At 42.5% G+C, this 25900-nt stretch overlaps 1 protein-coding gene across 1 annotated transcript in view; it reads right to left on the bottom strand.

Annotated features, from left to right (window-relative positions):
• Nucleotides 1-25900, bottom strand: part of ALK (ALK receptor tyrosine kinase) — a gene marked incomplete at both ends in the record, with an annotated part of 320185 nt that overhangs the window by 9549 nt on the left and 284736 nt on the right. Inside the window, 12 exons of the mRNA XM_082481002.1 lie at nucleotides 3429-3558; nucleotides 4849-4913; nucleotides 5847-5937; nucleotides 7342-7528; nucleotides 9288-9386; nucleotides 10607-10759; nucleotides 11707-11805; nucleotides 13301-13483; nucleotides 14355-14499; nucleotides 15428-15559; nucleotides 18071-18221; nucleotides 22684-22846. Of these exons, the coding sequence (XP_082337128.1) occupies nucleotides 3429-3558; nucleotides 4849-4913; nucleotides 5847-5937; nucleotides 7342-7528; nucleotides 9288-9386; nucleotides 10607-10759; nucleotides 11707-11805; nucleotides 13301-13483; nucleotides 14355-14499; nucleotides 15428-15559; nucleotides 18071-18221; nucleotides 22684-22846 (1598 nt within the window). The remainder of the gene's footprint in view (nucleotides 1-3428; nucleotides 3559-4848; nucleotides 4914-5846; nucleotides 5938-7341; nucleotides 7529-9287; nucleotides 9387-10606; nucleotides 10760-11706; nucleotides 11806-13300; nucleotides 13484-14354; nucleotides 14500-15427; nucleotides 15560-18070; nucleotides 18222-22683; nucleotides 22847-25900) is intronic.

Below are 25900 nucleotides of genomic sequence, written 5' to 3' on the forward strand. Positions count from 1 at the left end.
GACCTGGCTGGCATAAACTGACAATATTCCACAAAAGTCACTGGTATTATATCATATTGGATGAACATTTGGCTTACACGTATGATCATTCTTGCTTAGAGTCCAGAAGAATCATTTACGTTTTGGCTGAACATTGCTCTCATTGTTTACATGAAGAACACAGATGCTCAACATGCAATAACCTGTGCTAGCAGTATTCTGATGTCTCATTAAGTTCGATCACATGTCCTGATACCTCTGGTGGTAGCTCTAGCTTCCCACTTCATGGCCCTTACAATGTCTTAAGTTCCCCCTTCCCTTGCTTCACATTCTCCTCCACCATTCCCATTGCTCCCTTCCATGCTTTTCAGTGGCTGAGCACACAGCAGTATGCTGTGTGTCCTTCTCCTAGTCACACAGGTTCTTGCTGGCCAGTGGTAAGCCAAACAAGACAACTGTTGTGCTCAGTGGTCACGCTAGTGTAGTGCTTTCTCCCTCCTGGAGCCTTGGGAGATGTTAATGCCTTTGAAACCTCTATTAAATTTGACTGAAACTGGCAAATGAATTTGAAGTTACTGGTACATGAGTGGGGAAAACAACTGGGGGATGAAGGTAGAGAACGAACACGTTTCTTCTCTCTTCTGCAATCAGGCTGAAAGCAGAAATAGGTGGGAAATATAAGGTAGTAAGGAAATCAGCTGGAAAATCACAGAATCACAGAGTGGTAGGGGTAGGAAGGGACCTTTGGAGAATCATCTAGTCCGATCCCCTTGCCAAAGCAGGTTCACCTAGAGCAGGTTGACAGAATCACAGAATGGTAGGGGTTGGAAGCGACCTTTGGAGATCATCTAAATAAAATAAATAATAAAAATACAAAACTGGATTAAAACAATGGGAAATGACAACAGTAGTTCATACAGTGCTTACTGCACAGTAAGCAGTACAACTCTGTTAGTCAGTCAGTCAGCTAGGTCTTGTGTGTTCAGTTAAGTCCTGTTGGAAGCAAAGCTCATAGAAGCCTGGTTACTCTGCACTGCTCCTTGTCTTTCCTTTCCTTTAATGGGCCCTGAAAGCTAGATGTCCAGTCTACTATGCCTACCTTCTGCCTGTCTTCCCTGAATGACCAACAGGAGGAACAAAGCTGCTCAGTGTTCATTAAGACCAATGCAAAGATACAGCCAGCAGTACTGACCCACGGGCCTTAATGTACAGACACTCTGTCACACCTCAAGTATATGCAGAGGCTAAATCAACACCCACAGCTGGATCCCATACTTCACAGAGTACAACAGCCCACAGACATCTCATCTGTCATCAGTCAGTCAAGTCTCCTAGCCTCATAGTTTCTGAGCCAGTAGTCAAGTACGTGCACCAGAGGCTGATTTCTCAGCACTCACAGGTGCCATTAGCCCCTCAGAAGCTGCCCCGGCAGCCAGTCAATGAATTACCCTGTCACTCTTGCCAGGCATCCACCGCACGGGACGGTAGCAGAAGCAGGGCAAGGCAAGGGGAAGGAAGGTGTTAGACATTGAGCAGAAACGAGTGGATCTGTGTCTGCACACAGTCCGTCTGTCCGCATTCACCTAACTGTTAAAGAGGGACTGGAAACTGTTTTTCTGAATCAGTTCCAGCTTGCAGCTGCCCATCTGTATTTGAACTTCATCTTTCCCAAAGTGTGACAAGGCATGGGATAGAGCAGAAACCAGCAACATCAGTCCCAGGTCTGCTTCAGTCCTGGGGGCAAGTTAAATGCAGAAACAGAGGAGGATCTTCAAGGTGCTGGGAACAGCCCCTGTGTGTAGCAGTAGTTATGGTCAGTCTCAGATAACCTCATACAGGTCAGGAAAGACAATGAAGGAGAAGGAAAGGAAGGAGAGACTGTGAAAGCAGAAAGAGAAACAGTAAGCAAGTAACGTCTTGCTGTGCCTGAAGCAAATCATCCACCTCTTCTGACATTAGCTTTCACAGGGGTTGCACAGAGCTACTGCTAACAGAAATGGAAGCCCTCGCATACAAGGAGGGACTCATGACTGCGGTAAGGGCAGACAGAAAGAAACCCCTCAGAACAGAAGGGTCCCATGACTGCATCCTATAAAGATTAAGGGCTTTTCATCCACAAAAGCAACTGGTTCATTTTACTGCAAGTAGGTAAAAATTCCTGCTGTTCAGGACTAATGTTCTTGGTGCTTCCTCACAAGACCCTGATCATTACTGACCTGGCTTCTCTCTAATTTAATGAGCCAAAAAGATGCTTCCATTGTGAAGTGATGGATACCCTTGCCCTACACCATCCCATTTCACCTGCCACTTCACACATCTAGCACAGCTTGTCCTGGCAGTTTTGAACAAAGCACCTACAAGGCAGCATACCTTACCTGTGCCATTTTGCTCTGCACCGGATAAGAGCAGAGTCCACACTGCAAAACGGGAATTTCCCCATTCACCTACCACCAAGTTCAGCCCATTTGTATAACCTGACAAGAGTATCTCTAGGGGCTACAGAAAACCAGCCTCTGTTTACAAAGACTGCTTGCTCAGATTTCAAACATCTTGACTTTCTGGGTGTTTAGCTTTCTTACCCGGGCAGGAGCCACTTTACTGCAATCTGTCCAAGACTGCAGTGCTCCTGGGCAACACAGACCATTTTATATGTCTGAAAACCAGACTGCAAGGAAAAAAAATACAAAGTTGATCTGTTTCCAGATGTCTCGAGGAAGAATCTTATCTGTTAGAGTCAATTTGTGTCTTTCGTGTACTGATAAAATCCAGCATTTTGCCCAGCGTCAAAGAAATGTAGAGTATGAAGCTGGACCCTGGTGCTAAACTTCAACAACATCTGAGTGCCTTTCTGATTCAGCGGCTTAGAGAAAACTTCATTTTTCTGAAGTACTGATTCCTCTCTAGAAGTCATAATTTATTTCGCACACATTTCTAACTGACTATCATTTCCTATTGATGCTGATTTCCGTAGGAAAAGCTTTAAAACTCAGGACTATTTGCTATTAAGTCAACAGCTCCGGGCCAGATTCTCTTCTTGCCTGTGTCAAACTTGTACTGACAGATATCCACAGAAATGCACCTCATCAGCAGTGTAAATAACAGATTTATCATTAATACCTTAATGCTTCTGCCCAACCTGCCCCCAGCTGGTGCAAGGACGGTAAGTGTAGAGTTTCACTTTTTTTAATGTTTTGATTTTGTTCTTTCTTTAGATAGTATCTGCAATATTATCTAGCAGAGTCCAGGGATGAGGCACCTCTGCATAAACCCTGCAGCATTGTTCCCTATAAGTCTGCGTCCTGCCTCCAGAGTGGTCTTCTAGCAACAGAAATTTTCTGACCCTCTAAAATGCTGCAAAACAGTGGTTGCATGGATCAGCTGTTTTATAGTTATGTATTTGCCTTGTGGCAACAGCTTACTAAATAAAATTCAATTTTCCATTTTCTTACCGGTCTAGGCCGCGTCTCTCTCAGGAACGATTTCAGGTCACCTCCAGCCATGAGCTCTAGCAGGATGAAACGGGGCAGTGCCTGCAAGCTCACCCCGATACAGCGCACAATATTCTGGTGGTTGAACTTGCTGTGGAGACACAGAGACTCAATTATGGAGCAGCTTTGATCCAAAAAGCACAATTACAGAAAAGAATCCAAATGTTTTGCTGCGGAGAATGTTTTGGTTTTTTTTTTTTTCAGAATAAGTAACAAATCTCAAAGGCAAGGCAGCTGGATAAAGCTAAAGTGCTACCCCTGCACTTTGTGTCTGTCTGCATAGTGCAGAAACAGAGGTGGGGAAGGAGTGGCTTCTGGCTGCTTTTCCACCTTGCATATTCTGCATCCTTTTTGGGCTACAGCAAGACTTAGGGGTCACAGGAAGAAGAGAATGTCTGATGAGACATTAGTCTGGAGAAAAGGAGGCTGAGGGGAGACCTTATTCTCTCTACAACTACCTGAAAGGAGGCTGTAGTGAGGTGGGAGTCATTCTCTTCTCCCAAGTAACAGGTGACAGGACAAGAGGAAATGGCCTCAGTTGCGCCAGGAGAGGTTTAGGATGGATATTAGGAAAAGTTTCTTCACAGAAAGGGTTGTCAAGCATTGGAACAGGCTGCCCAGGGAAGTGGTTGAATCACCATTCCTGGAGGTATTCAAAAGATGGGTAGACGTGCTACTTTGGGGACATGGTTTAGTGGTGGGTTTGGGAGTGTTAGGTTTATGGTTGGGCTCAATGAACTTAAAGGTCCCTTCCAACCTAGATGATTCTATGAAGAGTCTGCTCCTAAGTTCACTACCCAAGGGCCAGAAGCTGAGTCAGGGCAGAGTTGTTCAAAATAATATACTGAACACAGGGATCTGCTTATGTAGGAGACATTCCTCAAGGTCTAGTCTCTAATATTTTCTCATTTCTCCAGACCTCAATGTGATTACAAACTATTTCTGTGGATTCTAGGACTCAGTCACTGAGATGTGACATAACAGTAGCATTAGGTCAATGCCATGTGTTAGTTTTGAGTAGTCCAATCAAAACTCCTAAGGTTTCTTCTTACCTTATGTTCTGATCTCTAAGAGAAATCAAAGGATTCTATTATCAATTCTGAAAACTGGGCATCAAGATTTTCAATTTGAATAATGGAAACTACTGTAGACTCCCTTGAAACTTCAGCCCTTAATCATCTGGTGCCTCAGTTTCTTCATTTGTAAGAAGAATAGAAAAGGATGGTAATGCCTATCCTCTTTCTAAAATACTGGCAGCCATGCGCTAAAACTACTGTATAGATGTGTTGTATGGACACCATCTTTCAAAGCACTTTTTTTCCCTCACAGTGCTGGGCTTTACAAGCCTACACAAGTGCTTGTTCATCTTATTCATACACACCTAATAATGAGAGCTTCCATGAGGAAGTCCAGCTCATCTTGCTCCGAACACACTTCTGGCAAGGTCTGGAAAAGAAAGAACAGGTTGACAAGGAGAATATATTTAAACTTACAGATGTAAAACACCTGATAATCTAAAGCACCAACATTGTTTGCAGCAATCCTTGTTTCTCTAAAAGAAACCTCATCTGAGATAATAGCTAGATCACTACTAAACTAGACTGTGAAGCCTGTGGAAAGGTACAGATCGGAACACATAGCCCATTAATGTCACTGTCATCCTCCTCCCAGCAAAGGAAATAGCCCAGAGTGCACAGGGAACAGTGCTCAATATATGGGACTCTGCTGTAGAGAGGACAAGAAATGAGAACCGCAGTTCCTGAGCTCTCAGACAGTTCAATACTGCTACCTCCCACAAAACTGTGAACTATAACCAGCAGTAGGACTGTGCTGCTATGCAACTTCTAGGAGAAAATAAGATAGCTAAGCTGCTGAAGGCCTGGAGAACTGTACCAGGGTCTCTTAGGATTTATCTTCACATCTGGTGCATATCCATCCTGTAATGGAGTGGCGAGATCCCTGGAAAACCAGCCATCTCCTACCTGCAGGCTCTTTGATCTATGTGCCAGCTGCTCTTGGCCCTGTGAAGACTTTTGGCCTCTGACTCAAAGCCTTTGGACAGGTTACAACACCAGGTGTAGCATGTGGAGGATGGACAGAGGATGGATTTATTTCTCATACTTTCAGTCTAGTGCAGCTGTATAGGAAATCTGACTGTTTACTACTTACAGACCTCTTTTAATAGTCTCACAAGCCCATATACTACAAGTTGTACCATCACGATGATGGATTAAAGCGTTGCAATAGAGCAGCAACCTTTCTAGCCACATCCTTCAGTACTATGGTAACGCTTAATTCATCTTCATTTTTATAATGCATTGGGACTCTTGGGTGAAAGGTGCATGAAACCATCACGATAACTCATACACTGTCACTTACTTTCACAGCCACCTGCAAGGGAGTGGGGTCGCTGGGGATCCCTGCCACCTGACCTTCATATACCTCACCAAAGGCTCCGTGGCCCAAACCCCTGGACAGACCAGAGAAGACAAGAAGGTTTTACTACAGAGAACACACATTATAACACTGTGGTCACAGCTCACAGAATGGGCTCACAATTTTCATGGTAGTGAAACAGGGAGAACTGGATACTGACACTGATGATACCACTCCTCACACTATGCAGGGGACCAGACCTTGATGTGATCTTTCCTGGACCTACAACGTATTTAATTGGTAGGTAAAGCAATCCTCAAAAGCGAACAGTCCCCAGTGAAACCAAGCTGCTGGCACTGCATTGTGCAATGGATAGCACTCTTCTATGGTTTTGGTGTCAGTGCTTTAGAGGTGAGTGCACCAAAACCAGCCAATAAAGATAGGTCTTAAGTTTTGGTGTTCCCACACCCTAAACACATTAACAGTTCCCATGATGTTTATGCATCACCACTAAAAAAACCATTGAACAAGAAACTAGGAAACACAATGGTTCTCAAAGGACCTGAATTCTAAACCAAGTATCTTTTCCCAATTTATTTTGTAATTCTGGGTAAGCACCTTAGCCAGTCAATGGTGATGACACTGCTTTGTAAAGCACTTGGCTCTAGGAATTAGTGCTGAGAATTGTTTCTGGCACTCATCATATTATGAAATTTACAGTTATATTTTGAATAAGGGTACAAGGAAAAGAGAAAGAAAATAATCACACAACAGATCCTGTCCTACGTCCTTGTGATACAGATTTTGCACACCTGTCTATTCAGTGTTCACTTGTTTAACATTAAGTCAACTGGTACAACAATAGCTATACATGTAGGTGGCATGTCATAACAACATAGCGAACTCTGGCAGAGAATGAGGCTGCATCCCAGATCCCAGATCCTGAGTCCCTCTTAACCCTGCATGGGCTGCACATTGGGCAGTAGTAGTTTGAGCTTCTAAGAGACATTCCCGCATCTCGGTCCAGGTAAAAGGCTCTCAATAAGGCTCTCTTCTACAACATGCACTTTCCTGGTAGAGCCAGGTCTGGCCTGAGACATGCACTGATTCTGTTCTCTGGTCTATCAGTGGACTGGTTTTGTGTAAGCTGTTGCCCTCCTATTCAGGAGGCTGTGCCCTCCTATTCAGTTAATACTGAAATGGGCCACTCATTGCACAGTTTGCAAAAGATGTGTCTGAGTTACTGGTGATGACTCTTCAGTTACTCTCATAACCCCAGAAGATTAACACTGCACCTGTAAAAAGTCAAGGAGACTGCCAAAGCCTAGTCCTCTTCACACAAGTCTGCAGCTTTTTTTGTTTCTCATGAAAAGGGGCACGAGTCTAAAAACGCATGAGAATTCGTACGTGCCTACACATGAGTTCACATCTGTGAATGAGAGAGCCAGCATACGCAAGTGTACAGTGTGAAGCATGGGGAAAGCAAAGATGAATTTACCGGATGAGGGAGATGTTTTTTCGAGGCACCTCTTTGAGGTCGCTAATGGATGTGGTCTTTCCTGCAAAGCAGTAGTTGGGATTATAGTCTGTCATGATAGTGGAGGTACGCAGCTTGCTCAGTTTATATTCTGGGCTCTGTAACTCCATCTGCATGGCTTGTAGCTCCTGGTGCTTCCGACGATATACTAAATATAGAGAACACAGTAAACCGGAGACACAGATTGACTTTGGAACAGGACAGCAGCTGTGCAGCACACCTCACTGGAATTCGCCATGTGACCAAATTTCAGTGAATCAAACCAGACAGTGACACCGTCATATTTCTGTACATTGAATAATTACAGATAGAAAATGGAATGTGAAGTTTTCCAGGAACCTTTGATTTACACATCTTATGAAGAAACAGGCTTGCTCACGAACTGTTTGGAAGAAGTAAAATGAATTTCACTTGCAGATATCTCAGATTTCACAGTTTCTGAGGTTTTTGTTTTGTTCTGTTTAATTTAACTGGACCTTCTGAGTCCAGTTCCAAACTTGAAGGAGTCGGGGTATCACTAACTTTCCTAAATCATGTAGAAGTGACTAGAATCTGAAATGAATTATTGCATCATGTTGTTCAAAATGGACAGACTAAACTGTTACCTCAGAATAACACATTGTACATAAACCTAGCCTATTTTGCAAAACTTTCTCTTTTTCTGAACAACAGAGTTGGACTAAATTTGAAATCAGTTTATGGTACTGTTACATCCCTTGAATCACTTCGCTGATACTTCTGAAACGTTCATTAGGTATCACACCTTGAAAGAAGACGTCCTGTGGGTATTCCTTGAAATAGTAATTTATATTGCAGTATTTTTTTCAAAGCAAGATGCCAATCGTGAGCAGGTTAAATCACTATTACCCTTACTATTGATTTCTGTAGCAGCTGGATTGAGCCCAAAACTGTGACAGTAATAGCTATTGCATCTTCTCCAGCAGATGTTGCTCAGGGGAAGAATTTAAGGGGTAAACATGCACTCGCAAAGGCAGACGGAGGTAATGGCCTATCCACAAACCCTTCCTGTCCTCCATTTTCCTTCTCATTGCTTTTGCTTTGATTTTTTAAATCGTTGCTCTTTCCTGAGATGGCAATGATAGGCTAGTTGGACGAAAAGAGGATTACTCTTCCACTCCCTGAGAAGTAATTAGGAATTTTAAAGGGGTACTGTCATTCTAGAAATCATACATGTAACACCATGTGTGTGCAACTGATAACTCCTGAAATTCTTAAAAATGAAACAGCTGCGCAAATCTAATTTAATAGTTGCCATTTGCTGCTCTGGGTACATCCCTCCCCTCCCCCAGACTATATACAGTGTGGACAAAGAAAGGTGGCAGAGCTGTGGTTTGAATCCCTGGCTGCTTTTCGTTGATTCAAATCTATTCTGCTTACAATCGAATGCAGGTGAGCAATTGTTTAAAATGAGAAAACAAAAGGGTGAAAAATACCTTTTAGAATTTCAAATAAAGATGCAACGAATGCCCACATCATACCAAGCAGCAGTTTGTAAAAGGCAAACCTATGTGAGAATGTCAAACTTAAATGTCATACACTAAAGAGGTTAAATCTGTATATAGCCACACAAATAAAGAAGCTTGCTTTTAGGCATTAAGCACCAACAGCTCTCACAAAACCAGTGGCAGCTGTGTTCTGGCAGCTTTACACTACAACGCAGGCAATAATGTCTCTTTCGAGATGCAGTCAGTAACTGAAACCTCCTCAAATTGGTCATTGTGGTTAGAAAAAACTACTGAAATCTGAAGTTAAGGCATGTGTGTGGGAAGGTGTCATTAAATACAGCAGTAGCTAAAAACCTGAATCCTTCTGCCTCCCAGGGCCCAATTATCCCTGGCTCAGATCCAGCCCTCATATGAAAATATCTTTTGCAGAGAAACACTCACCTATCATGATTCCTGAAAAAGCCAAAATCAAAGCAGCCACCAATGCTGAAGTTACCACAGACAAGACCAAGGAGAGGGGGAGATGAACAACTGGCTCAGCTGTAACAGAGGCAGGAGAAGAAGGAATTACATGTTTGAAATATCTTCCACCAGCCACTTTTTTGCAGACAGATTTTTCTGCTTTTCCTTCCATTTACCCATCTGCTGTTCCTATAGTGTAGGAACAACCTCTGGTACGATCAGTTCTCAGGATCTATGACCTCTAATACCTCATTGTTTCACTTTCCTCAATTAATATCAAGCCATTAAAACAGATGGTTTGCTATCAACAAATTAACATGTGCACTCCCTGGGTATGAAAACAAGACCATAAAAACCAGGGGCAGGAGGTTGGGGAGGTGGAAAGAACATTACATTGCCAGGGTTAAAGTGCTGCTATCAATGCCAAATCACAGCAAAAGCAGAAGGAGGACTGCAATATATCATCTCCTAAATGCATCTAATCCAGGCAGAAAAACTCGATAACAGTAAGTGTAGTACAACGTATTCCATAGCTGCATCCTCACTCGGCACAAACAGGCATTCAATGACCATCTATTAAGGTTTACTTCACCCTGGCACCATAACCATGCTTTTACCCATATTACAGATGGGAATGGTAAAAATACAGAACAATTTTCCCATGCCAGTGACAAAGCTGAGAGCAGGATCCTGAAATCCTGGAGTCACTTGCCCTAACTGCTGGGCAAGAATATGAAGGAAACCTAGTAATGGAGCTCCACGCACTTGTTTTTTCAAGTAAGGCAAGTACAGGCACTGTCTTCAGTTTTCCTCAGAGATCCTTCGTGCAGAATTTCTTATAGATTCTGCACCTGCACCTTACATCCAAATCCACAGGAATTATATTCTCCTTCACCTTGTACATTTTTTTTGTTTTTAAGAGGACTGACCTGGAATTTAAGTTTAGCTGGAAAATTCCTTCAGTGAACAAACTTTCATGATTTCAGAGCAGAATGTGAGCATCAGCGCAACCAGGCGCAAAATTCGACTCTCCTCAGTGCTGCCCAGTATGCCAAACATATACTGTAAAGCAAACCAGCAATGCTGCTCTGTACACCATTCCTTGGTGCTGATGTGTCTATATCCTAGCAAAATAACTCTGCAGCATATACCAGCAGGAAAGAAGGCAACATTCAAGAGAAGCCATTTTTAAGAAAAACTAGGTAACACTTTCAGCATGTCTTACACTCCAAGCTACAGATTTTTGCCATACGTTTTCTGATTCACACGCTAGCAGCCTACCCCATACACCTACTTACCTATGCAAGACACACCATCCTCGGCCAACTCTGTGCCTGGCTCACAAAAGCAAATGACTTTTTGAGTCTCAAGATCAACACGGCACTCGTCCATCTCACAGTGACTGCAGTTAAGATGCAGCCTAATGTCCACCTCTCCATGCCCCTCTGTCACTAGGGAGTGGATGAAAGAAGCTGAGTTAATTACTGTAAAGACCATTCATATAATTCCCTTAGGCACTGACAGAAACAGGGGACACGATGGTTATGGTTGCCAGATGTGGCAGGGTGGGCCCCATCTAAGAAACTGATTCCTCCCCACTTTCCATAGCTCCTGTCCTTTTCTCATGTAGAAAATAACATCCAGCTAAATTAGCCCCACTGCAGTTGAGGTACACTGGCTGTCTTTGAGCAGATAGTCCTACCAGGCCAGCAAGGAGGCTGCTCCCGAGGCTAAGGGAAACCTGCCCTTTCAGTGGTCTGTGGGGCTCAACCTTTTCTTTCCTGGCCTTTACAACCTCTGAGATCAAACACTGCAATGTTTTCAAAACTTTCTGGCTGAATCTATCAGGCCAGAGTACATCTGTATTTGGTAAGACTTCTGGCTGTTCTAAAGCAAACATTTTTTTGAGCAAATAGATATTTTTGTATTTTCTGAACACATCCCAAACACATTCAAGACACTAACTTCTGGGCAAACACAGGCTGGAGTGGCAGTATTTATCACTGCTGATGGGCAGCACTGCACTGTTTTCTCTAGAAACTCCCTGGTCCAACCTGGATACTTTGCCGAGGGATGCTCTAAGGAACATATTTGTTAGTGAATAGCCAGGTGCGTTGTCTGTTTCCTAAATTATCTGAACTATAAGGTTCTGTTACCACTTTTCTTGGCCAAAACTGTTCTATAGGCTAGGTAGACTATATTCTTGAGAAGTGTTCCACCTGCTTTCTTCCTGTTACTTCTGTTTAGTCTCCATTGGACTTTGTTAGGCTATCTTCCTGCCTCCTTATGTTCATGATAACACTAAGCTGTACCCAAAGTGATGTAAAGTGTATTACAGATGCAAACTATTCTTAACATGAAATAAACCCACTAGAAGACTTCTGACCAATATGAATACCTTTAAGTGCTGGAGTGTATAAAGTACCAATTGGATTAATAAAGGACACACCATCCTCCCCATCCATCTCTGGGTCATTGTCCACTGCAGCATTGCCACCTATGTCAAACCAGAAGTTACCTTAACAGACTGAAGCTCATCGGCACTAAAATACAGATAAGCATTGCAACATGCATCACTTTAGCATATTTAGGGAGGCATCCAAATAAGAAAAAAGAATAAACCAGAGTATTTAACATATAGGGAATGCTTAGCGAGTTGTAGCATGAACCACTGGTCTTTTATCTCTAGAACTTCAATTTAATAGCAGCAGCTTGTGAAAATCAGTTTCTTAGCTCTGTTTTAGGCAGACTGTTGCAAACTAAGACACAAACTCCATCTTTAACCATTTGGATGTTGTGAAACATCCCCTTTAAGCCCTTCTTAAAATTAATGTAGCCAAGAAACTGGAAAACACCAGTACTCAAGGGCTAAGTTCAGTACCCTTGCTGATCAAGGTATGTGCTGTGTCAGCACAGGGAATGAATGATCTGATATCCTTCCTCTCCTTTGCACCCTGAAAGCAGGTGGTCCACCAGGAGTAGGGACTGAAGGAATTTATGAGTTGCTCATTTCTTCTTGGCCATATAGAACATAGCAGGAGCAAAGTATGGGCAATACATAGAACATATTAGAAGCACAGTACGGGCCATATACTTTGCACCACAAGCATGCAAAAATTCCCCCACCCCACCCAAAAATTGCTTTTCCTCTTTAACCATCTTCAGTGAAATTAAAATTATGTCATGTGAGGCATTCTGTTGGAAAAAAAGCATTACACAGTAACATTGGTACAAAACATGCACTTAATCATTTAAACTCATTACTTCCTCTCAGGATTTCTAGTCTATCATACCCTGGATTTAAGCTGTGGAGAACCAGGGGTTAAAAAGTCCACCACAGTGCAGATGGCTGAAGAAACTATGTGGCCCAGGAGATTATGGGTTAGTAGAGATCTTGAATCTGGCCCACACCAGTTATAATCAACATAATGCCATCTGGCAGCTGTCCTGAGACCAGCAGCACATGAAATTAGCTCCTTGTTGACTGAAGTCAACACCACTGTCGTTATTAAGAGGGCTCCTGGCTGGCAGCCTAAGCCTCTGCCCCCAGAGACCTCCTGCGCAGGACCAAGGCCCACCCACAGCAAGGTAGGGTAGAAGAACCTGTGTCTTTCCCCTGGCATAAAGCCTGGCTGCCAGTCTCCAGGACCAACGTCCTCCAAACACAGGTGCTGGCAACGGGAGGACGTAGCCTGTGGCTCCTCCTTCTTCAGCACTATAACCCCAAAATGGAAGGCTCAAGAATCACAGCAGGAACTTGACAGCACGTTTTGCAGAGTGCAAAGCCAGGATTATAGCTGAAGGACTGACATCTGGCTATTCGCTCTGAGACTAAATGCCATACGTTCATCTAGTGCTAAAAAGGCAATACACAGACATACTAGTACATAACAGTCAAATACGCTAGCTACAGGAGAATTATCTATCAGCGTTTTGCTGATCATTAGCACTAAAGGAGGGGAAGGGACACCTTGAACACGAAGTCACTTTACCTATATATCCTCCGCCTCCTCCACCTGAGGAGCACCCCCCTCCACCCCCTCCGAAACCCCCTCTTGTCTCCCACCCCCACTTCTTCATGGCCTGGGGGCAGGATCTTCCTCCAGTAGCACCTTCCAGCAAGGATTTTCCTGACCACAGGAAGGAAGTGTTATCATTCCAGCCACCTCCACCACCTGCAGTTACGAGAAGAGAAAAGGCACAGGTAGGGGTTATTTCTGTGTTAAAAACACTGCGGGAATCTACAGAACAAGCACTCCTTTGAAGCACCTCAGCTGAAAGTAAGAATCCATGCCTTGGTTAGAAGAGAGGATATGCTTGCTACACAGTGCTACAGTGACCTTTCTGTAGGGTTGTTGACCACTTTAATCATCTGCACCTCTTTTCACCTACCACACAAGGACAAGTATTTTCTATGGAAAATATAAAAAGATATCCCTGCCTACTTCTCAACCACTTGTTCCTGGCTTACAGAGCCTTCCCCTTCTCTTTGCAAAAAATACATTTGAAAAACCCTCTGTCGGTTCTGAAGCGGAACAAAAGGAATTTAGTGAAAGGGATGTGAAAACATGTACCAGCCCCGCTCTAAATACAACATACTCACCAGTGACTCACTTTCAGGTCTGCTGGTTGTTCAGTCCAAGGTCTCTTCACAGAGACTTCTAGCCAGGGTGCAATTATGCTCTTTCTGCGTAAGCCAGGGAAACTGTGAGTATGTCTACACAGCACAAAACAGTGCAGGGAGCAGGATGGCCACATAGGCACTGCAAACTCCCACATCAAAAATCAAACAACTTTGGTTATGAGAGGTACTACATTATTTTGGGAGAATGTTGCCATTGCTATTGCTATACCTTCTCCTATTTAGGAGATTTACCTATTTAGGCCAAGTATTCTGCACTGGGAGTACGTCCTATATGTACCTGTTATATTCCATGTTCCCCCTGAACTGTGTTTTCCTGAGTTTCATCTCATCTCCTTGTGAGGAGGAATCTTGGAGTACCACATATTCACAATGTTTTCTTAAAAAGAATAAACTTTCCTTACCTGCAGCTCCTGAATTTCCATTCAACCCTGGAATAGAAGAATCATTCTCCAGCCTTTCTGGATGAAATGTGTCTGTTTTGGCCCTGTAGGCCCTGCCACCACCTCCTGCTGCAATTATCAAGGGGACCGGCTCTCCATTTTCCATCTTAACAAATTCAGAAATAAATGCAGTGTTCAGATTGAGTCAGACACACAAATGGAAGTCCAACCACATGCTAGTTACTGCATGTTGCATTAAGCAGGCATCTAGGACTGCTCAGCACTACAAATTACCATTGCATTATCTATGCACCCACATCCAAAAGGTTAATGAATAACATGAGTCCTACCAAGTTCTGCAACAGAGAACAGTGGCATTAGCAGTTCTATGAATTGTACCTCCAATGCTGATGTCTCTTAGAAAGCTTGTAATGTTACCACATGATGAGACTTCCATCAAATTAAACAGCTAAGGAGCACTGCTTTATATATAGGGCAATATAGTGTTTCCACTGGTAAAGGACTGCTACACTGGAAACTGTCTGAGCACGCAGAGTTATGTAGGATTACGTGGAGGCCGGGTGATCTGAATTTATTGTTAACTTCTGAAACCGGTACATGACAGAGAAGAACAGTGCTAGGTCCCTAGCTGTAGGGTTGCTAAAAGAAAACATACAGGCTATCCTCAACTTTTCTTGTCATTGCACCATAGAAGCCAAATGCGTAGCTGAAGTCTAATGTTCTACAATGATAGATTTGAATAAAGTCCTCTGGAACTTGCCCTTTGCTATAGAATTATGCTTCAGCATCTCAGCTTGCATTGAAGAAAATCCAATTCAAACTATTATGTTTGTAAAGGAAACTTCAAGCCACTGAAGCAAGTGTGGCCGTACTGTGTAGCAGTTCTAAGAAGCGTGAAGGACCAACTCAGCTCACTACAGCTATCAACTGGAAATGAAGGATACCCAGAGCTCACTTTGTGGACCCGTCTCTAGAGGTGTATAAAGGGTTCTCAGGTATTTCAGGCTGCAGTACTAGACACAAGTGGCAGAATGTATTCATGTTGAAGGTGCCCAGGGGCTATGTTTCCATACCTTAAAGATGTAAGTTGCACCTCCCCCGCCTCCGCCTCCTCCTGCCCATTCATTGACACTTCTGTTCACACGTATTTCTTCTTCAATCACATTGTTCTCTCCAATGCAGACTTTCTGTATAACATCATTAGTCTGCAAACAGAAGAACAGGTCTGAATTCTGGTAAGAAATCTCCATGTTCCTGAACACACACAGGCCTCATGGTCCCTTCATCTTCCCAAACCAAAAAATTGTCCTCCAGTGAAACTACATAAGCAGAAGCAAATGAATGCTCTTCTAGAACAATCTTGTTTTTTGTGTAAATCTTCATCAGAAGAATTTGTTGTCATCTTAATTGAATTATTTTGAAGCAAGCTCAGTGCTGATACCTATTACCATGTAAAAGAGCTCCATAAACTTTTAACGTACAAGATGTAGCAGAATTTACTGCAAATACTTCCCAGCATTAAATATCTGTATTTCACAAGTGGGGGAAGGGAATAACTCAGTGATGATGTGACTTGCCCCATTGACACGCAACAGCCAAATGGCAGAGACACAGAGAGAACCTGAGTTTCTTTACTCCTCTTCCAGTGCCCCACTGGTTAGGGCCAGGCAGCCAACGTGCACCTATCCAGAACTAAGGTGTATTGGTGGTGGCTCACATACATGTACCAGAACTAGCTTTAACCTAGGTAGTCATCGCATGGACAGTAGCAATGAGCTCAGCATAGACTAGCCACCTAATATTTATCTAGACTTCCAAGCAAGTTTTGATGTTAATCCGACACTTACGCTGTAGCAGCAATTTCTACTTTAATTACCAGTGCTAGCTAGTTCAAAGCCTACCAGAACAGCTGCAATCCCACCTTTGACTGCAATGTTGACCTGATGTTAAAGAAAATACCTCACTAAAGAGTGTCCATATTTCCTACTTCACATTTTTTGCCTCTACCATTTAGCACCAAATGTAACGAACCTTCTGCATTAGGCAAATTACTGAATTCACTGAAAACTGAATTCACTAAGTGAGCTCAAACACAACATTAAACCATAATTTATAAGTACTTTTGGACCGTGACCCAAAGGACGTAACTGTCTCTTCGATTTTAAATTGGAGCACTAAAGTGCCTGACAAACAGGACTCTCCTGTGAGTATTTGGAAGTTGCAAGCTTTGCTTCTAGCTTCTTTTACTTTACACATTTCACCTCAGTAACACTATCTTGTTATGCACAGTGAGCTTACTAGGTCAACTACATTTTAAGGGAAAAATGCACAAACAGTTGTTATAGTAGGATTGACCTTCTGCTTTCATGTCCGTGTTTTCTTTTGGAAGAGGAACCTGATAAAAGCATCCTCAAGTTACAAATTATGCTGTTGACCACAAAATGTGTCCTAGCTTGTGCCAGAGAACGAATGGCATCCATTTTGTGCGTGCAGACTTGCCTATGGAACTAAACAATCCTCCTTTCCCTAGTCCTCCCTATCCTTAATTGATTTGGAGCTGGGTGGGGATGATTAATAAAATGACAAAGTCAATGACCCAAAGGAGCCACTAGATTACAATTGAATTAAAAAAAAAAAAATCCTTCATTGCAAAGACATAACTGATTACAATCCAATCTAGTAAAAGTCCCTTCTACAAGTCAACGCAATCTCTTTGCCTCAGTGAAAGAATTACATTAGCACTCAATAAATTCTCACTAAGATTACAGTGGCCTGCAATTTAATGAGTCCATATATTACACTCAGCTGGAATGTCCTAGTTATAGACGTTAGATGGAAGTTTGAGTTAGGGCATTTCTCATTTCAAAGAGGCTTCATATTAATGGTTTGTTTGTAGATATGTATAATTCCAGTTTTAACATTATTTACTTCAGCGCCCAGCCTTGAGAACCTCTCTTTCTTGTCTACGTCCTTCAACCTTTCTCTGTTGTAACAGACTGCTAAGCTTTCATCTCTTGGATGCCAACCATTAACAGCTGAGAAATGCACAGCATTTAAATGTCCAGCTCAAAGCTCTAGGTGAAATTTCATCAGAAAATGCTTGGTTTCCTCCATAAGAATCTCCTATTCCCTCATCTTCCAAAGAATACTAAACGATCAATAGATTATTGTGCCTGCAAATGGTGGAAGCTGCACCTTTCTGTCGTGGCATCTGCAGCAACAGTTGGTTAGTAACACAAAAATCAGGACTGACCCAGCAGTGATTAATTTGTCTCTCCTACTCCCATACACAGAATAACCAAAGAGGCCCTGTGAGGTGGGTGTCTCCAGAGTTGCAGAGTACTATGATAATGGCAGGGCTGGGCTCAACAGCAGAGCAAAGACAAAGCTCTCTGAAGTCAACCTTAAAGACTAAGCTACAGAGGAAAGAAAGGCAGGGTTGTCTTTTCTCTCCAAAACCCCCCACAGATGCTCTGGGATATGCAGATCAATCAGGAACCTGTAGTGCATTAACAATGGGGCCTGAATGTTGAAGAGGAAGTGACAACAGTTAATATGGTACCTTTTCACACTCATGTCCCCCCAGTAAAACTGTAGCTATCCCTTGAACCACATAACTCAAACCCCCTCAAGGACAACGGTTTTCTCTGTAAACAGACAAAACTCCATGGATTTGTAGAAGGGATTAAGTCAAAACAGAAAGGGCAACCACTTACACTAGGACAAGCATCTTCTCCTTGCTGTCCCACCAAGATATACAAAGTATCATCCTTCTGGAGGTCAAAAATTCCCAGCACAGACACACCGTGGGACCGCACCATGGTGTTCTTTCCTCCTTTCCCACCAGCAGCTCCATAGCCTGAGATGCTGCAGGAAAAAGAAAAACAAGAGCCTGGCAACTCAGTTGTCCCAGACAGGTAGAAACTAGTACAAACCAATCCTGGGCACTGAGTGTTTTGCACACCTGAACTGTACAGTGTCTCAGGGCTTGGCCCTGAAGACCAGACACTAAAATCTAAACCCAAAGCTTGAAGATTGAGATCATCTGCTCTACAAGGACCTATGAAATTTGGGTAGCTACAGAACAGCTTCTTTCACATTGATTCTTGGGCAAACAGTCGCTGAGGACAGAGCGAGCAAGTCCCTCCAGTTTCAAACTTTAACATATGAAACACATCTTGTTTCCCAGAAGGCATACCCTTGAGAGGTCTGCAGCAAGGAAAAGAAAGAACAGAAGCAGGAGAATTAGTACGTACAGCACATATGGCTAAAGAGAACATTAAGCATGAGATTGACGGGGGAGATCTGGGAAAGAAGACAGCATAACTGGTCCTGGTCTTACGGACCAGATGGGAAACAGCTCTCCTGTTCCCAGGACCAGAGGAATATAGAAGAGTAGATGGACATGACACCACCTGCAGTAAACAAGGAAAAGGAAAAGCCCCATGGCTAAACTCACAGTCACCATGAATGTCTCGCTGTCTCCAGCCAGGAGCGGCTAGGTTGCATACACAGGCTGCTGCAGTCTCAGTTAAGGCTCTGGGACCTTTCTTTCAAGCAGTCTATATTCAGAGGTCCTTAATGTTGTTGATGTACTCAAAGATTTGGCTGTACCACTGTATTGCCCAGCTCCTCCCTCTCCCTTTCTAAGTACATTTCATACAATTTACATACTTGAAGCAGCTTTTATCAAAGGATTTCAAAGCACTTTATAAAAATCATGAGAAAACACACATCTGTGCTGCAACAAAAGACAGAGTTACTCAACTTTCTGAGCAAGTGAGTGGTGGTACAGCAAGCTCAATTTAGATCTGAAATAAGCAGGTGATTCTCCACTGACATTAGTAACTTTGCAGCTATTCCCATGAAAGCAAAATTCAACCTGGAGCATGTAAAAAGTGACTGTAGGGCTGAGAACACAAAACTTCCTCTCAGCTTCCTACCAGTTACAGTATAGGTGCTCCGCTTTAACTTCTCCTTTCCTGTAGCACCTGGTTGGTCTTTGCTCAGTGCAGTCCTAAAAGCAGAACGGACCAGCAGTGCCCCTCATGAGTGAGCATCCTTTCAGGTTGGGTAGCCAGCTCACTTTCAGCCAGCAACTCGCCTTAACAATTAGCATGAGGAACTCACCTTGTGACACTGCTCTGAGGCAGCCAGCAGGGAGCAGTTCTGATGTGGAAGCAACTATAGAGCATCAAGTGCCTCGTAAAGAACATTAGATCCTTGCAACGTGACATGATTATGTTCATGCCACTGCTGATAACCAAAGCAATCATTCCTCAGTAAGGCTGCACTGGAGCCAGCAGAAAAAGTGATGGACACAGCACTGGGCTACCCTGAACAGATGCTGCATGAATCTGAAGACTGAGCTGATTTGCTGTAGAATTTTGTAATGGCTAATGAGGTGCACTATCAGGCACAGCAAGCTGGCAGGGCTAATTGGCTGCAATTAGGGGCCATATTTTTCTGTGTATGAACAGATTTTGCATACAAGCAATGATGTCAGGAAGTTCATGAGAACCCATTCTGGCCTCATTCAAAGGCTGTGGACCAATAAAACCCACTAGATTCAGGTGACAGTCATTCCCTATTCAAAATGGATGACACTATTTAAACAGATGGGTTATCACGACTTCGATTTTTAGCAGGATCATCTTCCTTAGGCACAACATTCTTTCACAGGAGGAATCCATTTAACCATATTGTCCCGGAAGAAAGGTTTGGACCACACTGAGTAGATATAACCAGAACACAGAATACCTTCCACTGTCTTCCTGTTTTCTTTTACTATGATACTTGTAGGAACTGAAAAAGAAAACCGCATCTTCAGGAAGGATCAGGATGAGCAGAGTGCTCTGGCTGGGCAAACAAGAGCTGGAGAAAAATATCCACTTCTGGGTAGACAGGTCATGGGAAACGCTGGAGCTAGTTTTGAGAATATGAAAAAATGCAGTGCCTAGGCTGGCCAACTTAGAAGGGCACCTTTTTGCATTCCACTGTGCCATGTTCTTGTGCTACCTTACAAGAAAGTACCAGAGAAAAGAGAGGACAGTGGAAGTGATAAACAGGGCACCAGTAACACGGACCAAAGACTCTTGTTTTCAAAATGGAAAGAATTTGGATAATGGATGGTAACATGTAATTTATTACAGTTCACTTCTCTCATACTTGGATCATAGGCCTAGATATGGGATGACAAGACCTTCTAAATGCTTAGAAGGAAATCTGAAAAGAAAAATATTCTTTTATATTGTCTAACTTTATTGTTATACAATGTACAGTCCCATAGGAGCAAACCAGATGATTTTTGACCATATCAGTATTGGAGCATGTAGGGCTCCAGTCTTCAAATGAAGACGCCTACAGTGTGTGGCAGCCTACACAGACCTTCATAGATGGTGAGATTTTCTGGGTGTGGTTAGCTTGTGCTAGTAGAGTTTTGTGCAAAGTTGAGCTTTCTGTCTTTGCATTTTAATAGCATGTATTCTGCCTTGTGTTCACACAATCAATATCCTTCCTACGCAATTATCAGGAATGTAACTCACCGCTCTACAGTACACAGTGTAAAAAAACCACTGATATGCCATAACAACAGCTTTCTTAAGAGCCCAACAGACAGCTTTTATCTCTGGGTCAGGTACATTGGAGATGGCTATCAGGCTAACTTACAAGACTCACAGTACAGCAGGCCTGCGGGGGAAAGCTAAATACAGGCAGTGGGTGCATACTCTGGGAAGCCCCAGAATTGATACTGCAACTTGACATTTTCCTAGGGCTATGCTATACTGAGATACTCTGCTGCCCCTTCAGCAGCCCAGAATCAGGAAGATGTCAAGTTAATTTCAGCCCACAATTGCTTCCTCCTTTCTCCGGGCTGTGAACTCTCTACTATAGCCTTAAGAGGTGCAGAAGAGAATGTCATCTATTTATATACAGGTTACCAATCACATTAGCCATCTATTATCTATACAGAACCTAAAAGTCTGTTAGGTCATTTATAGGACTTAAATAGACAGGTCCTCCCTGCAGGACCTGTAGTTTGTGTTGTGTAGCAAACACAACAGCCGACAGTTGCACTGGTATTCTCGCTCTTCTTGGGCTATGATATTAAAGAAATGACAATGTTGTAAGTTTATTGCCTTTTCTCTTTTGGGCTATACTTTATAACCATATTTACTGGATGCTGTTCCTGAAAAATTCTATTCACCTCAGGCAACTCATTTTTGATAGCCGAGTAAAATATCATTAACGCTTTTTTCATTACCATCAATCCTTGAGGTAATAGGCACTCAGGCAGAACTTGTGCCTAGCCTAACCTACCCAGTCTCTCAAAACTGCTTTGCAGTAGACTTCTGTTAGAGACTGACATCTATCCTCAATACTAATATTCTTTTTCAATAAAAAGAAAAAAAAAATGGTGCCAGTAAGTTTTAACTGAAATTTGTTCAAAGGCTGCAGTGGCATGTTCTGCTCTGAAATCCATGATACCATCATTGGTTTCAATAAGGAACGTTGCATAAAAACCCCACCACTAGACAGTCATTGATTCAAACAGACAGTTCTGCTTACAAACTAATGCACGAAATGGCTTGCTGTTACCATTCAGATACAGTGAACTACATTTCGATTGTACTTCTTCCCCCAGCAAGCGCAAAAAAGAAAAGAAATGATTGGTAAAAATCTGATTAAGTAACATTGAACCGTATCTGATCATCTCCCTTTGAAAATAACTCCACAGAGGGATTTAAGTGTTAAAATCCTCAGTATCACAGAGCCTAACACTTAGGTGGCTGGCTTTCAAAATCAATTCTACAGTGGTGAGCCATGCTTACAGGCTCAACTTACCATGCCTAGATTCAAAAAAGCCAAGATGCTGAGCAGAACTTGATGCAATCTGTCCCAGAAGAAATGCTGACATAAGACTGTGCCTCCTATACCAGGTAAACAGTGGGAAAAACTCACTCTGATCACAGAATTCAATGGACAGCATATGGGATATGTATGCCCCTTGGCCTGGGGAGGTGAAAACGCTTGATTTTCAGCTACTTATAGAGCTCTCCCAACCTGTGACCATTTAGGCTAAAGATTTGTCTGCCTCAGATAGTTGCTTCTTTTTCTTTTCTTCTCTCTTTCACCAAAATGCCGCACCTTCCAGACAACAAATCTGAGACTGGAAAGGTTGGAAATCACAGGATCAAGGAGAAGTAAAACCCAAGCAGATCTGGCCAAACTTCTGAATATAATACTTTATATATGCCTAGCATGTATCTGCAGCTTGGGTAAGTTTCAGGTGCAAAGATATATCATGACAATCAGACTGTTCCCTTACCTGTAGGTGTTGGTTGCTGGTACTCTCCAGATCTGAATGCCTTGGAGAATCCCTTCAGCTCCTACAACCACACTGAGGTTGGAGTTCCTGTAGGCATCATTGCATTGGCTCTGTGTGGGGCCATAGGGTCCGCTGGCACCACATGTTGTGAACAACCAGTGATCTGAAACGAGGACATATACAAACCATGATCCGAACATCCAAAGACCAAGTAGCTGTTCTGGTCTTTATTCACTCTCTCTTGTCGGACCAAGAGAAGAATCTGACCCCTGAGGTTTCAGCCAGACCAAATACTCACAGAATTCTTTTAAAAGACTCACTAGCGCTGTGTATCTCGGTATTTGATAGCTTCAGCTTTTCATCTACATCTCCCGAAAGTTATGACAACTATGAACATGGCTTTACTTTTTGCTCAAAAAGGCAAAGATCACAAAGTAGAGTAAAATGCAACACAGACCACCCAGTTTTGGGCTCTGCTCTCTGGGCTGTTAAAGTGCACACTCATAACCTCAAGACCAGTGCATTTTAGCCCTTTCAGTTTCTACAGACATTTGATTATTCAATTTATTTTATATGGGAAAGTAGCTGTTAATTAAATATAAACCTGTAAAATACAACATCATCTCAGTGATTAAAACATAACAATAAACAGATTGTATTTTGAATAATTATTTGCTCACAAGAGATTCAAGCTCAGCTTCAGAAGGCAAAACACCTGACTGAGGCCTGTAAAACAAGCATTCAGCTCTGCATGTTCTAGGCCAGATCTACAGGTGTAAATCAAAGCATTCTTATTACAGCCATTTTCATCACTGAAAGTACTAGCCCTGCACAAATAGATTTCTAGAACAAGGCTTTCCTTATTTGTGCCTCAAAAATCTGATTTTTTTTAATTTGAATACATGATGCTGAAAATGATGTATTTTTCCTTAAAGATTCATTATTATGGCCAGTGCAGTTGCAAGACCACAATGCTCTTGTAAAACCAACCCTAACATATTTGCTAGTATATCAGGAAATATTTCATATGTAATAAAAACTAAGATTTAGATGGTAAATAAGCAGACTAAGCATTTTTGGTACACGTTAAATGATTTATCATTCATACTTATTGACAAGCTAATATACACAATCTAAGAAACTCTGTTAGTTAATTCTACTGCCATTAAAGACAAAAGACTTTAAATACATCTAAAGAACATTATTTATACAAATAATGTTGGGCCAGACAGACCTCCCTGTGGCTTTCTCAAAGGGCACAACTCTTCCCCCCAGCATCCACTAATGCAATACAACACATGCAGACTCTTTCAGTGATGGCACTAGTTAGCTCAGATAGAGCATTAACTTGATCTGCTTCTTGGAATTCGGAGCTACTGTCTAAGCAGATCTGGTCTAGAAATGATGGTCTGCATGTGTCTGGATGAGAGAGGCCAGTGGTTCTACCATTACTGTTACTGGAGGGGTTCACCCACCAGAAATACAAGGAAACAAACACATTAGTTTAGGCAGGAACAAGGTCTGAATTACCTTTTCACAAACAAACCCTGAAGTTGAGCTAAATTCCTTCTTATAAAAAAGTTCAATGCATGAAACGGATCAAACAACTTGGCAGGACTTTAAGAAATAAAGTGGCTGGTATTTCTGCGAAATCTTTGTAATAGAGTCTAATACTCTAAGAGGCATTGCAAAACTACTATATACTAATAGAATGTAATACTCTAAGAGGCATTGCAAAACTACGACATTAGGAAGGCTTCCCAATCTAAGTACTGCTGAGAGAATAATCTCTTCCTTCTTACTGCAAAATCTACACCACCTCTCCTCAAAATTCCCCTGGAAGTGTCCTCTAGAGATTTTGCTACTGTTACTTGTTTTATACGGATACTTACATACTTATTTTACTTATTTCTCCAATCCTGCAATGGGTGGCAGTATAAAGTCTTAAAATGAGTAGATAGCAAATGGAAGAATTCCCCTCTCCTCCTCTGCCTCCAATGTACTCCCCAAAACCCCAAGAATAACAGGTAAGAGGGGAAAGGCACCTAAGAAAGCAAGGTCTAAAAGTTCCTAAAGCAAAATGCTTCAGTAGCTCTGATATCGACAGTCTGGCACCTTAAGTTACTTGTGTTTATTCTTGAAAAAAAACCCCACCCAAAACCAAAGCAAAATCTCACAGAAAATGGAAGATGAGAGACTCATTCTGTCAGCTATCACAGTGATTTAACATTGCAATACCCCAGTGGGTTAAGCCACCTGCATTGAAACATATGTTTAGTAAAGCAGGGAGGTAAGTGTCTTCGTTTGGAAGAATAAGAAGCCATTTGGATGTCTCCGATGAAACATCAAACATGTTCCCAAAGGTAGAAGTAGATGACCTTCAAAAGGACAATACGCCCCAAACATGAGAAAATCAAAATGAAAAACTGGAAGCGATAAAACCTAGCAGATCACAGCATCTGCATACTGCTGCTATGGTTAAGCTTTACATTTCTGATTTACTCCCTTTAAATAAACCTTGTTCCTTAGGTATCTGCTTACCTGGCCTTGGCAAAAGTATCTCTAGACTATCACACATGTAACACACAGCACAGCTGGACCTGCAACTGGCAGCTCTCGACTCCCACTGGGTTCCAGGGACAGGGGGCCAATGAACTATATTGTATCCCAAAATGCCTTTTAATGGCCCTCTGTTTCCTTAAAAGCCCAATGCTCTGGTGGAACAGAAGAAAAATGTCCTCTTGCTGCACACGTTATACCTTCAGACTTTGAACTGAAGCAACCAGAACAACTTTCACATTTTGTGCCTCTTGGACAGACTAGAGGGGTCTCATTTCCAGTGCAGAGGCAGCGTCAGGATAAGAGCAAACAGTGCTGGTAATTTAAGACTAGTGAATGTGCATCTAAGCTTTTAGAACCTGGCTTTTAAGAGCGTGAGAGTACGGGGAATGAAAAACCACAGATATGTTATGCCAGGGAGTATGACGTAAGGAACCTGGAGATGACCGAGCACAAGAGGTATTATCTTTGATTTCAAAAGCGGCCCTGTTGTAATCAATACACTGGTATATACAAGATGATATGTAAAGCCGCCCAGGTTCTGCAGCTGCTGCAGTCAGTGCTAGCAGATATATTTACTTGCTCTACTCAGGTAGGTGGTAGACAGGAATGGGAGAAGACGTTTCAGAAATAGCAGAGCTGGGTAGTGACCTTTGCC

This window comes from Vanellus vanellus, assembly GCF_965231255.1.
Source record: "Vanellus vanellus genome assembly, chromosome: 3".
NCBI lineage: Eukaryota > Metazoa > Chordata > Aves > Charadriiformes > Charadriidae > Vanellus > Vanellus vanellus.